At 47.7% G+C, this 14,273-nt stretch overlaps 1 protein-coding gene across 2 annotated transcripts; it reads left to right on the top strand.

Moving 5' to 3' along the window:
* The first annotated feature begins 294 nt into the window (after window positions 1-294).
* SPTSSB (serine palmitoyltransferase small subunit B) lies at window positions 295-8,898 on the top strand. Of its 2 annotated transcripts, none has more exons than XM_027904271.1 (2): window positions 295-332; window positions 8,402-8,898. In XM_027904271.1, exon 2 carries the CDS (start codon window positions 8,433-8,435, stop codon window positions 8,673-8,675), a length of 243 nt encoding a protein of 80 aa, XP_027760072.1. In that variant the 5' UTR covers window positions 295-332; window positions 8,402-8,432; the 3' UTR covers window positions 8,676-8,898. The 2 variants fall into 2 exon arrangements, with proteins under 2 accessions (XP_027760072.1, XP_027760073.1); XM_027904272.1 differs by lacking the exon at window positions 295-332 and adding an exon at window positions 638-679 and having other exon boundaries at window positions 8,405-8,898.
* Window positions 8,899-14,273: the final 5,375 nt, after the last annotated feature.

The raw sequence follows: 14,273 nt of genomic DNA, 5'->3' as shown, positions 1-14,273 counted from the left end.
CTAAACATCTATATTCCGACGTCTGGGTGCGATGTGAAGGGCTGCCGGTGCCTGTGCGGGGCAGCTTTGGCGCAGCCGGTGCGCGCTCCCCGCATCCCGCATCCCGCATCCCGCATCCCGCCGGCGCTTGGAAAAGCCGCCGGGGCCGGGGAAACACCGCGCTCCGGGGAAACAGCTTGCGTGCCGGAGGTGCCAGCCGGCTCCATCCCACGGCTCTCCCCAGGCCCGGCCCCGCTCCTCCCACCCCCCCGAACGCCGCAAGCCCCAGCGCAGCGGCTGCGGCAGCGGGCGGGGCGGGACCGGCCCCGGGGCCGCGGCCGAGAGGAGCCGAGCGGGGCCGGCAGGTAGGGAGGGAACGAGGGGAGGGATGGAGGTGAGGAGGGAGGGAGAGAGGGAGGGAGAAACGGGGGTATTTAAGCAGCGCCGGGCCGGGGAGCCGCGGGGTGCGGGGCCGGAGGTGAGCGCGGCGCGGGGCCCCGGAGCGCCCGCAGCCCGGAGCGCCCGCAGCCCGGAGCCCCGGTGCTCCCGCAGCCCGCTGGCCCCGCACCGGGAGCCCCGCACGGCCCGGTGCCCGCGCTCAGCCCCCTCTCGCCCAAGGGCATCGCGGCGGGGGCGCGTCCCGCAGCATCCCCGCACCCCGGGGCCGGTGACCTTGGCCCGGAGGGTCTCCACAGGCTCGGTAAGGAGCGCGGGGGGAAGGCCCCGCAGCAGGGGTGAAGCCTCAGGGGGGTTTGCTCTGCTGTGCTGCCTGCAGGGTGGTGGTGGTGGCGTTCCAGACGGACCTGCAGCCTCCAGCAAGGTCCCTCCGGGTTTAAAATGCTCCCTGCTCGCTGGAACGAGGTGAGCTTCGAGGTGCCTTGGAGCCCAGACCATTCTGTGATCCTGTGACTTGTTGCTGCAGTCGGGGGGTTCCTGTGTTGTGGCTGGTGCAGCTGTGGGAGGATGGTTTTTGCCTTAGCAGGAGGTTACTGAAAACCAGACACCCAGAAACACGGAGGTGGGAACAGGTGATGGAGGAGGGCAGGTGACTGTGCTGCTCGGACCAGCGTGGGGGAAACACTCACTGCTGGCAGCTCTTTGCTCTTTGGTTTCCTTAGAGTTGCTGGTGGCTCCCAGGAATCCTTCAGTGGCAAGCAGGTGTAAGACCTACCCCCCTGTTGGAATATTAGGGAAGAGAATCCCTGCAATAAATGCTCTGCTTAGTCAGCACAAGGTACTTTGTGGTCTGTGGATTGTGATGCTTTAGGGATTGAGATGCTTTTTTATCTTCTTCTCATGGATATCATGAGTATGGTACAAACAACTATGTCTTGAGAGCAATTCCCCAAGTCCTTGGATTGATTTCTAGATGCTGCAAGTTTGGTGGGGAAAAGCAGGGAAGCTCTGCATGAAGCCTGTACTTTGGGATGAAATGGCCTGCAAGGGAGGCTGTTCCTCTTACTGCACCCATGGGGTTAAATCAGCTTCTGTGAAAAATGTGAGTCTCCCTTTTTCCCCCTCTTATCTGTTGCAAGGATCTCACTTCGTTTTTTCTTTTCCCCTCTCGGGCCAGTGGGTGGTGTGGTGCAACTCTGCTTCCCTCCAGGAGATCTCAAAGGAGATGCACTTGCACAAGAGTTTGGTCCCTGTTTCCCACTAATACCTGTCATAACTATGGCAATATTCACCTTCTCATATTACATATAACCCCAGAGCAGCTGTTCTTCTCAGCTGCTTCAGAAATGACTCAGAGCAGAGCAAAGCAGTCTGAATAAAATAAGAACTACAGTCGGAAGTCAATCTCTTTTTTTTAGGCCCCAAACATCTCAGCTATTTTGTCTGGAGAGTGATGTGTTTGCACAACCTTCTGAACTTCAGGATCTTTAAAGGCCTCTTGAAGGATGTAGATGCTGTCCCAAATCTCACAAGTCTCACAGGAATTAAGGCTTGTCACCAAGAGGAAAGGCAAAACCTCACCAACCCCCCTCTGAGATACTCCTGGAACAGTTCCTTGAGAACTCTCAATTTTTAAGTATTTTCAAATTAAACCTGGTGCTGGTCTCCAGTTACAAATTTGAGGTTTTGTTTGGGAACCAGTTAAGTTCAAAACCGTGTCTGTCCTAAACTGTGCTTACCCTGAAAATACAGGGAAAGCTTTTCCTGGGATTTCCAGCTGACCTGTGTGCCCTGGCAGAGCTGCTCACCAGTTCTGCTCCAAGGTGCAAGTCCTGTCCTGTCCCAAAACGTGCTCATCCCAGAGGAAGCTGGAAAGGAAGGGATTTGTACACAGACTGTGAGGAGCAGCTGGTTATGTAAGGAAATGACTGAGGAAACTTCAGAGGAGGAAAGACCGGAAAAATTGTTGAAAAATTAATTTGGCCTTGGAGGAAAATGGGACAGAGCTGCTCCAAGGCTGTTGTTGTTGCAGAGAAGCTGCATCTCCTCCTTCCTCTGCCTGAGTAGAGGCAGGAGAGTGGACTGATAAATCAGCCAGGCTGCATAGTTAGGGGGAGTTGATTTATTCAGTAATGTGGCTTTGCTAGGAGCAGCCTACAGCTTTCAGGGGTGGGGAAGGCATGAAATCAGTCTAAACTTTAACTGCTCTCAACCTCTGCTCTGTTAGTGGATGGTTGGGGTCAACATTTTTCTATGTCACATTTAAAACGACCTCCCCACATCACTGTGGGCCGTAATACACCCCATCCACGTGCTCAACTCAGCTGAAGGAGCCAATCTGCAATTTCAACAAAAAAATATTTAAGTATTTGCCTTCCACTGTTTATCGGGAAATACTTCCACCCAGGCTGACAAGAATCCCTGTTCCAAATAGAGGTGGGGCTGAATTACAGCACCAAACCATTGCTGGGGAGCCCAGAAGAGCTGCTGGAGGAGCAGGGACGTGGCAGCACACGAGGGGGAGGTTTGGGGTCAGAGCTGGACACGAGGAAGTTGGGCCAGACTTTGTGCAGGTGTGGCTTTGCCACCCTGGGAATGTTTCGCTGCCTTGTTTGGCGTCACCGGAGGTAAAAGGAAGCCTTCCCCAACAGCAAAAAGGCACTGTGTGCATTATGTAACATCTAAAAGAACCCAAATAGCTTCTCTGTGCTCCCACTGAGGGCAGCAGGAAGGAGGGCTGGTGTTTAAAGATCAGGAAGATGCTGGAGTTCCTTTTCCTTCGCAAGGGAGAGCAGAAATGGGGCTGAGAATGCTTTTCTGCCTCCCCCTTTCCACTCTTAAAGTATTTTTCCACTCCTGGAAGACTTTTTTTTTTTTTTTCTTGTCCAGAAAACCCCCCAGGAGCAGTCAAACCGTGTTCACCCCCATGCAGAGTGTCTGAGTCATGAGGAGCAATAAAACTTCCCCAGCTCAGAGCTTTATCCTGCTCTTGCACGGGACAGGTGTGGGAGCTTCGACATCTCCCGGAGCGCAGGAGCTGGCAGGAATGCACGGCCCAGGGTGCTGAGGGGCTGCCTCAGGAGGATGCAAGCTGAGGGAGAGGAACCAGAGATTGCCTCACTGCTGCTCTGGCACTGCAGAATTGCAGGTGGGGTGTAAATAAACTGTGATTATTTACGGCAGTCTGTGTGTCGAGGCATTTTTGATGGTGCCTCCTCAGCGGGAGCTGGGCTGGGATTGCTGCTGCTCTTCTCACTCACATCCTCTGCCTGGGGTTTCCTCCCTGTGAAAACAAGCTCGAGGGGACATTTAAAGCTCCATGGGGAAGTACTGCAGTAACCTGAGGGGTTTCTGCTTCTCAGGCAGCTTTCCAGGCCGAGCTGAGGAATTGGAGCCATGGGGATGCAACAGAGGAACAGGCTGAGTGTGTCCCTGGGATTCCCTGCACTAACTGCTGCCTCAGCGAGATTTCTTCCCCACTGCTGGTCCACAGGACCTGGGTTTCATTCCTTCTGCTCTGTGCTTGGTGCTCCCTGACTGAAACATTAAAGGGAATGAAGGAGGGACTGGGAATGGGAATCCCTTTGTGGTGCTATTTGCACTTGGAGATGTCTGTCTGCATAAAATCAGCAGGCTCAGCCCAGGATCACACTGGCAACTAAGAGGGACAGGATTTGGTGCCTTGGATAAGTCAGGATATTCTCAGTAAGAGCAGAACAAACCCATTTAACACAATAAAACCACGAAGAACAGCCACAGATAAATAACTGGCAGAAAGGGTTTCTATTTCCATCCCCGAGGGGGTGACTACCCATTCCTCTTCTAATAGCTGCAATTATTTACATATCAGACAACTGAAAAACAATTACTGCCCTTTGCCTCGTTGCACCTGCCCACGTGTGGGTGCTCAGGGGGCGGTTGGACTGGAATCCCCTCAGGGGCTCGTGGCAGGATTTTATTTACGCTTCAGCATGAGAGGAATCCCTCGGGATGCTGCAGAACCCACCCACTCCTGCTTCTGTGTTATCACAGCAGTTATTCAGCAAATGGCTCATTTCTAGTCAATTAAACATTTGCATTTTGGGGGTGGATTGATTGTTTGCTTGTTTTTCTTCTTACCTTGTCCCTACTTTACATTCAAACACCAGAGCCACCTCCACTTCCAGGGTCTGCTTTTCCCCCTTCCAGATAAACTTGAATATATGTTGGAAACTCTTTTTCTCTGTATGTATAAGTCAACCAACCCCTTCTGTGTCAGGTGTTTCTCAAGCATTCTCTGAAAACCAGTCTATCCCAGTTCCCCCTACAAGAATGTTTCTTTCCACAGGAATTTCCCACCAGGTGCTGTCCGGCCACGGGTCAGAGTTGTAGAGCTGTCCTATGACCAGAATTCCCCAAATCCCAGCTGCTCAAAGCATAAATTCCACATTAAAGTGGCATCTTCAGGTTCCAATTCTCAACTGGCTCCAGCACCAAGTCACCAATAAAGCAGTTTTTGAGATTAGACATGCTCTGAAATGAAACTTGGGGCATTTTGATGATGACTTATCTTTCCAGCTGTCCTAATCAGAGGCATGTATCAACAAGCAAGAAAATCAGGCAGCCACTTAAAACAATAAAAGCTGCTTTACAGGTTTCTCTTCTTGGGTTTGGTTCTTTTTTTTTTTTTTTTTTTTTTTTTTTTTTTTTTTTTTTTTTTTTTTTTTTTTTTTTTTTTTTTTTTTTTTTTTTTTTTTTTTTTTTTTTTTTTTTTTTTTTTTTTTTTTTTTTTTTATGCTTGGAGGTGGAATTGCTGAAAATAACCTGAATGTTGCTTAACTTCTCGAGAAGGTGAATTCTCTTCATTTCACTCATAGCTGGCTGCAACAGTCCCATGGCCTCTAGAAAGGCATTTCCACATCACAACTGCATGGTTAAATCCGAATTTATAGACAGAGAGTGTTCAGTTAAAACGGCATAAAAGCAAATTATCTCCTGCTCTGGAACGTTGGGGAATGATGAGTGAATAACTCGGGACTCTTCCAACTCAGAATGACAGCAGTAATATAAAAAAATGCTTAAAAAAATGGAAGTAGAAGGACAAAACCCATTTAAAACACAGATATTTTTTAGCCTCAGAAGTTTGTGAGCTGATCTGCCGCTCTCTTTAGTTATTGGTACAAGTAGTTTGGGTGGTAAAGCTGCTGGAGAGGTGGAGCTTTGGGCTGTTCCCTGTGCTCCACACTCCAAATTAATGCCAATGAGATTCCCTCACAGAGGTATCTGTGGCACGGGGGAGTCTCGTGTCTGATTTCCTGAGCAGTTGGTTTAAGGTGCCTCTTTTTTTTTTTTTTTTTTTCTCCTTTCCCTCCTATGTTTTCCTTTATAAATTATGCATCTGGAATGGCATTATCCTGTAACACTCTTCGTGCTGCTGCTCCTCTCCTGCTATCAGAGAAGGTCTGTGGGCAGATTAAATGCAGTGAGTTAGTGGGGAGCACTCTGTAATTCACTGTTTGGCTTTTACTTATCTCAGCCTCTGCCATTCATTAGGGGACCACAAAACCTCTGCATTAAGGCAGGGTGTGTTTTTCCTGGTATTCCAGAGTGCCTGGGGATGGAGTTACCCCCCTGCAGCCTGACCTGGGAGAACCAGAGGAGCACAGGGCGGATTTTGTGGTGGAGCTGAGTGGAAACACAAGCCCCGGGCTGGGGAAAGTGTGACGAGGTCTTTGGTTAAATCAAAAAGGGGCTGCTCATCATTTTAATGGCTTCATCCTTTATTCATGTCTCCCTCCAGGACAGCAGTGCCTGCCAAGTGATAGTGCTGAGGCTGCAGCCTGCTCAAATAGCAGGCAAATCAGCCTGGGGAAGGTTTTTTCCTGACTTTGGCTGTTCCTTAAACCAGCTCCAAATGGAGATACACAAGTGTCTGTGCCCCTCTGGGAACTCAGACATCCACAGCCAGTGCTGCAGCCTTGCAGCAGGCAGGATTAGCAGGCATTTACCCAAGAAAGGTATGAGTTTAACCAGCACAGGTCTAACCCCAGTGTAAATACCTTAATCCTAGAGAGTATCAGAGGGCTCTTATCGTTCTCCTTCCAACTGGAGAGGAAAGGGCTTAACCTCTTCACTGGAAAATGCTGCTCTTCTTGCACAAGGGCCAAATAGAGACACTTTTGGCTCCCAGGGAGTCACAGTTTGCCAGCTGTGCCGTTTTTATTGAAGGCTTTGCAATATTTACAAGGCTTTAAGGCCTCTCTTGAGTTCTGCTTTAAAATAAATTATCTGGAAGGAATCATCTCCCATTCATGCCAGGACAGGAACCAGTGGTGACAATTCTGCCCAGCCTGAACTCTGGCAAGTAAAACTGTTCCCAGCAAAGACAGTCATTGCTGGGTTTAAAATGGGAGTGATCTGCCCCCCAAAAGCAGAAGTGAAGGGAAGGAACTACTTTGGGAGAACTGGGGGAATAAAGGATATATTGGGGAAGGTACTGATGGTTGGAGGACACAGAAGAAAGGCTGGTGGGAAGGAAAGTGTGTTTGTTTGGGGGGTGATGGGGCAAGTACCTAAAAATCTGGACAGAAATCTGAGGGATGGGAGGAGAAAAATGGGGAGAGGTGCCTGCACGTGGATGAAGAGGGGGAATAAATACAGTCAGGTTCTCAGCAACAGCTTGGACAGGCACTTGGAGTGTCCATTCAGTCAAGGCTTAGGGTCAGCCCGTGGTTGTTGCCTTCCCAAAGAAAAAGGAAACCCCCCAAATCTACCTTAGAGCACCTCCAGACAGGGAGGTGTGAGAGTAGCACTGACCCAGGGGAAGAAAGGTGAGAAATGCAATGCAAGGTGTGTGCACTTGGCTGGGCATCAACCAGACAACAATTTACACGCCAGTAACCCAAATAAAGCTGCTACAAAACAAACCAGGGATCCTTTGCATTGGTACCTTCCAGCAGGAAAATCTGCTGTATTCCCTGGGAGCTGATCTGGTCACCACGTGTGTCCTTAAGCTCAACCCCCAAAATAAAGAAGTTCCTGTGGGAAGCCTTGTACAGTCGCTTGTCATTCTATTTTCTTGAAATACATGGTTTTAGCCTGCATTTAAAGGTTATTCAAAATGCCAAAAATACAATTTTAACAATAAGCACTGGAAGGCAACCCCCATTTCCTGGTTAATACTTGCTCAACCATTCCCCTTTCCATATCGAGCTGAGAACAACGAATGCACAAAAGTATTACCTGAGAGGAAAATCTTTCCTAGACTCATAACTTCTGTTAAATACACTTAATCTGCAATGTTTCTTATTTCTTTGGAATGAGCTGGAAAAACTTCTTCTGCAATTTGAGGTTACCTTTTTTCCCCTCCCTTTCACAGCTTGTCTATTTTTTGTTCCCAGCAATTGCAGAACAATAAAAAATACTACCAGAAGGAAGCAGAAGAGGTTTCAGAGCAGGTTTTTAATCTCATCTTTATCTCAGGGCGTATCTGTCTGCCATCCACATTTATGGAAGCTGACCCAAAGCCTTCCCTTTTAAATGCCTATTTCCCTGATTTCCATGGGATCCTCCTGCCTCTGTAGGCTCATGTGGCTTTAATTCCTCGAACAGAATGAACAGGAAAACACATTCACAGTCAGAATGTGGGAATTCACAGAATCACAGCATGGGTTGGGTTGGAAGGGACCTTAAAGCCCATCCAATCCTACCCCCTGCCACGGGCAGGGACACCTCCCACCAGCCCAGGTTGCTCCAAGCCCCGTCCAACCTGGCCTGGAACAGTTCCAGGGCTGGGGCAGCCACAGCTTCCCTGGGAATTGAGATTGTCCCCGTGACAGAGCTTCGACAAACACAAGAAGCATCTGCAGAGCTCAACGTTGTTTGCCGTGCCCCGGGGGCAGCAGAGGCTGCTGACGGCACTGACGTGCTCCCTCTGCCTGAAATTTACTCCAGATAAAGATTCCATGTGACATCAAAGCTGAGTTAGAGCCTGAGTTTGAGTGCCAGGCCTTTCCGGTGCCGTTTAACCCCGAGCTCCCTGTCGTTCCAGGTCACCTGCGAGCCGCCGGGAGCTGAAGATGGATTTGAAGCGAGTGAAGGACTACATCCACTGGCTGTACTACCAGTACCTGCTGGTGACCTGCAGCTACGTGCTGGAGCCCTGGGAGCAGTCCATGTTCCACACCATCACGGTGACCGTGGTGGCCATGGTGGTGTACACGGCCTACGTCTTCGTGCCCATCCACGTCCGCCTGGCCCTGGAGTTCTTCTCCCAGATTTTCGGGGCCCAGCCCGACGGCGCCGTGTCTGTGGTGAACTGAGCCTGCCCCAGCAGGCTGGGTGGAACGCTGGGTGTCTGTTCCAAAGCGCCCTGGCACTTAGGAAAAGGCTGTTTTCTCTCACAACCCACGGCTTTGCTTCATTCCCGGAGCTGGGCGGCAGCACGGGAGGGCTCCGAGCTCCTGCCTGCACAGCCCCTCTGCAAGCAGCACAGGCACCGACGTCACCTGGAGCGCCACATCTGCCTGATTTCCACCACTTCCAGCAGCCTAACTGAATCCCTCTGGCACGTGCAAACCAGCAGGCACAGCGATGGCTGAGGGGGGCAACACTCATCACGCACAAAGTTCACGGGGCAGGGGGAAAAACACCCCATGGCTTCCCTGCCCAGGCTCCAGAACATGAGTAAATGAGAGTACAGAAATGAGTAAATCCAGCCTGAGCTGAGTGCTGAGACCTGGCTGGGTATTGACTTCCAGCTTTCAAAGGATGGGAGAGGAAATTCAAACAGAAGGCAATAGGAGGAGGAACTTCAATCCAACTTTTTTGCGCCTAAGTTGTTGCACCTGAGTTCAGATGGTCTAAAATAGTTTTTTATTTTTTTTTTAATACTGTATGTAATCTCGCAGGTTAGTGAAGATGATAGAAAGAAGCGAACTCGGCTCTGTTTCAGTGCCCTCCTGCCTTCCTTGATGACACCCAAGATGTTTTCTTTCTGCTCCCACTCACCAAGGCAGCGAAGTACATGTCAGCACCAGGGGAAGATGACCGAGGAATCAGAGTGGAAGTAATATTTTAATACCTGCAGGGAAGTCTGAGGGCTTAAAGAGATCTCCTTTCTAAAGAAGAAATTAGATTTATTACCATTGCCTGTGGGGAGTTTCTGGAACAATGAAAGGTTGTTTGGTTTTCACACTCACACCTGGATCACATGTGAATGCCAAACCATAAATTACAGCTGCACATCTCCAACAGCTGATGCTGCTGCTCTCAGAAGTGAGAGGTGCAAAATGTAAATAGCTTTCAAATGATGTTTGCACAGTTAGAAGATATAAAATAAATAAATAAATAAAACCCTCTTAACTTCTTTATCAAGCTGCAGTGGGGTCCTGCACCTTAAAAGCACAAGTCTGTTTGGAAACGAAGACATGTTGTGAAGGTTGACCAGATCTGAACGTGTGTATGCAGTTTTTTTCAGATAAAAATTAAATTCTATTCTTCTGGAACAACACCCTGGTGCTGGTGACTCAGCTCTTCTGTGTTTTCTGTTCATTCATAAATAGCCTGGATGCGTGTGGGCCGGGCTGGCACTGTGGCAGACAGATTATTTTGGAATAAATGATCTGGGACAAGGTTTGAGAGCTCCTTAAATGGGTCCATGGGGGGACTGCCATGTTCATCCTCACTGGATCCAAGACCTCTCCTGTCTCTGGAGGGGAAAAAAAAAAAAAAAAAAGCTACTGATGTGCTTCAAATTATGGCAACAAATACCTGTGTGTGCTGGTGGCACAACTGGGTGGTTTGGGCTCAACTGAGGGACAAAATCTCAGCTGTCCTGGCAGTTTAATCCCACTTGTTGTCCTGCAGATCTGAGGTGCCAAGCTGTAATCACACTTCCTGTTGTCCCACAGCATTGGAGGAGATGACAAATGGCAATACCTGTGACATTTTCTATGGAAGCAGCCCGTAAAATAGACTAAAAATAGGCTAACATAGACTAAAAGTTGCAAGCCAAACGTCAGAGGTGAAAAAAAATCAAAATATTTACCCAGCAAGTTGGTGCTTGAACCAAAAACCTCTCCCAAATTTTATCCTCAATTCTGCTTGCTAACTAGATGATAGGATGATGTAAATGCCACGGCATCTCCTCATGAGTCCTGTTCCCATCTCATTTTTTAATTTCTAGGAAAGGGGGATTTCTTCCCCCTGTCATCAAACCCAACTGCCCTGCCTTTTGGAGGACAAGCAGAAGCATTTTTTTACAGGAATGCAAAGGCTGGCTCTGCTGTCTCCGAGGCACACACCCCGATGGAACACTGCTATTTAAACATTTAACTGAGAGCAAACAGAACAAGGAAGTTCCTTTGCTCGGGAAGAGGGATTTCCATCGCCCTCCCACGATGGGATTCGTGGAAAGCACTTTTTTTTTTTTTTCCTTATTGGGCCTGTTATCTGTGTTTGGCTTTGCAGGAGGGGCAGGAAGATGGAGGAAAACAGCAGCTGCTGCCTCACTCCAGTGAAAATTCCTTTTTGTTTGTTTGGTTTTTTTTTTTTTGAGTGACTTCTTCAGCTTTACTAAATTTCAAAGGTTTTGGGTGAGAGGTGTTCACCAGGAAGGAAAGCAACAGCTGAAAACAACCTAAAGGCTAAAAAGCCTTTGGAGATTTTTCCCCACCCTTTGCACTTCTCCTGGATGCTGGAAAAGCTGGAATAACTCTACCTGCTTAATATTCAAAATCAGTGGCTTCCAGCAGGAGACTCCAAGCCATTTTTTGGCACTCAGCAGTGAACAGAAGCTTTCTTTTAGTTTTTTTTTTTCTCCCCAACTAAAAAGAGAGAGGAGGTGAGGTAACACTTTTGACAGCTTGAGACCACACCACAGCTTGGGAGAAACTCCGCTCCAGCGCTGAAATCCCTTTCCCTGCAGATGAAACCGTTCAGCCAGGATGGAAACAGGTTGGAAGGTGGAAGGAGGGTCGTGTTTTGGAGCTCCCAGTAACACCAGTTTGCCCAGCAGGTGGGCAACAGCTCGGCTGTGAGGAGCATGTCAGGCTCCTCACAAAGCACCTTGGCAGGGCAACTGTTTTCTCCTGCTTCATTATTGCTCCACGTTAATTGCAGTTAATTGCTCCATTATTGCCCAGCTAATTGTAGTTCAGGCTGAGCTGGAGGTTTTTACACCAAAAAAAAAAAAAGCCAAATGAATTGAGTGTGTTAAGAGTAAACAGAACCAATAATCCAACAGTGGAAACCAGAACAAAAGCAGGAATGGAGGGGATGAACCAGTTCCAGCTGCACTGACCCTGAAAGTACAAATGCCCCATCAATTTAAGTCATGAGAAATTTTGGGGGGGGGGGGGGGGGCTCAGCTGGCCAGCACCATGCCTCCCTTGTTTAAAACCCATTTTCTTAATTCCATTTCATCAAAGCTCTCATTTATCCTGCCATAAAGCTTTCCCAGCCAATTTCATGGATCACCTCCCAAATCCATTACCAGGGGTGACTCCACATCAATGTGGTCAGAACCTCCAGAACTTTCTCCCTGAAGCCCCTCCAGGCAGATTTTACCCATCATGAACTTCCAGAACTTTCTGCCTGAAGCCCCTCAGGGCAGCCTTTACCCAAGACTGTTCAAAAACAGCTTCCCAAGGACCTTTTCCTTAGCTGGAAATACATAATCATGCCCACCAACACGGATTAGGGTCACCACCAGTGCCCCCTGCACATCTACCAGGCTTATTTCGAAGGTATTTTAATGTGCTTTTATCACATGAATTAAAAAGTTGAGATTGAAATAAAACAGCAGCATTTTTTAAGCCAGAGAGTCATCAGTGGGATGTGACATCCCTGACTAAACTCAGTTTAGCAAGCAGTGCCTAAGTGTAGTCCTAACTTACTTAATGTGTGATATTCCCAGAAAGAGAAAGCTCTGCTTCCATCCCATCCCATCCCCTGATCTTTCTGGAAAAGACTGGAAAAAGGAATGCAAGGTGGTTGGTGGGGAAGCGCTGCCACTTCCTATCCTACAAACCTTGGGGGCACCTGCATCCAAACCAGTCACCTGTGGAGATAAATCACCCTCTGAGAGCCCAATTTACATGGAATTCCATGGAAAATGAGCCCCCATGTTTATGAAGTTTTGAAATCTTAAGGAAGTTCAAGATTTTCTATTTTTTTTAAGTTTTATTATTGCTGTGATTCGGCCATAATTTAAGAACTGTGGTTTGGATGAGAAATTTTATTTAAAATGATTCACACCATTATGGTTAAAAGTTTAAAGGCCCCAAAGTTTTTATCACGTGAAAAATGTCATTCGTGTACTCTAAATAATAATTTTTTTAGAAAAAACAGCCATTTAATCCATGGCAAAAGAAGCACAGCAGGTGCAGTGACAGCAGAACCACATGAACCACAAATCCCCCTCGAGCAGCACCAGCGTGAGCCGAAATTGGGACAATTCTCACAGATGAATTACTGCACCCCGGGGCACAGACATGGACAAGTGGCCACGTGCCAAGCTGAGCGCTGGAAATTAAGGCAGAACAGGCTAATTTTCCGATGAAATATTACTGAACTTTTAATAACTTCCTCATATTCACACAAAATGCTCAACGTGCAGTGCTGAACTCTCGCAGGGCACGAGTCGATCCCTACCCAAATAATTTTAATTATTTGCTCTTAAAACACCACACCAAAATGGTTATATCAGCAAGTTCTTGATATCCTGCTACAAACTGAAGAACTGGGAAGTCCAGCAGCAAAGCTGGACTCCTGAAGTGCAAATCCTCAGCTTCTTCAGCCACATCAAACCACCCAACACGCAGCCCTGTTATGAACTTGTTGTAGTCCAGGGAATCAAGGGAGTGGAAATTACTGGAAGTTCTGGTAAAATAATCTGCCTTAAATCTCAGGAAACTGAAAATGCGGGGTGCTGTCGGTGTTTGTCAGCTGGCACAGGAGGTCTGATGCCTGTAATGTTCCTGAGATCCCCCAAAGGTTGGATCTGAGTTTGTCCCACGAATCCATCAGCAAGAGCCAAAACTGGCTCCTCTTCACTCTGTCCTTACACACAGGAGGGAAAATTCAGCCTGAACTACACCAAGTGCTTCAAATCAGGATCAGCTTTCATATCTTTATTCCTCAGAGTAAGCAATCTTTTGCCTGAATTTGAGGAGCCCAAATGATGAAAATGTCTCCAGGCAACTTCCATGGAAACTCCCTGGCTGCGAGGCTCTGATTCACAGGTGGAGGTAAGAATTAACTCCGAGAATTCCCACTTGTCATCATCCCTGCCTGCTCCACCCTTATTTCGCCAGTTGCTCCATCAGGACAGGTAAGAGCTGATAAACTCTGCTGATTCTGGTGTTTCACCACAGCCAGTTTTTACCTGGATAACCAGGGCTTTCTTTAAATTAGAATAAGCTCCGAGCTGGAAATAGGCTATAGAAATCACTTCATGTGGCCTAATGTAAGTTTTAGCCACTCCTAAATTACCAACACACTGTAGTCTGGGCTTAAAAGTGAAATTAAAAAGATGCCCACGGACCTTTTGCATCAAAATATGGATCTTACTGCTGAGAAGTGCTCAGGCAAGAGGGAAAAAAAAAAAGACAGAGAACAGGAAAAATCTACATGAAAAAAGTCAGGTTCTGCTTTTCTTACAATGACTGAGCAAAGAGGGATGAAAAGGAGGTAAATTGTGGCAGTGCCAGGGATGGATTTTTGTCAGCCAAGGTGCTGCTTCCATTATTTTTTTGTTCTGGCAGCTCCTATTTTGCTCCATAATCATGAGATCAGAAATATCTCATTATTTCGAGGTCATTCAAGGGTGACTTACACACTGTGAATCTTGACGAGGTTTTGGTATTTAAAAAAAAAAAAAAAAAAAAAAAAAAAAAAAAAAAAAAAAAAAAAAAAAA

The sequence above is a fragment of the Empidonax traillii genome, unplaced genomic scaffold (assembly GCF_003031625.1).
Source record: "Empidonax traillii isolate 1590-97213 ecotype Southwest subspecies unplaced genomic scaffold, ASM303162v1 scaffold1031:size332250, whole genome shotgun sequence".
Taxonomy (NCBI): Eukaryota; Metazoa; Chordata; class Aves; order Passeriformes; family Tyrannidae; genus Empidonax; species Empidonax traillii.
This window is presented reverse-complemented; position numbering and strand designations above follow the sequence as displayed.

Excerpts from the sequence above, each read along its gene's own strand:
- SPTSSB (XM_027904271.1), top strand. The coding sequence starts at position 8,433 with ATGGATTTGAAGCGAGTGAAGGACTACATCCACTGGCTGTACTACCAG.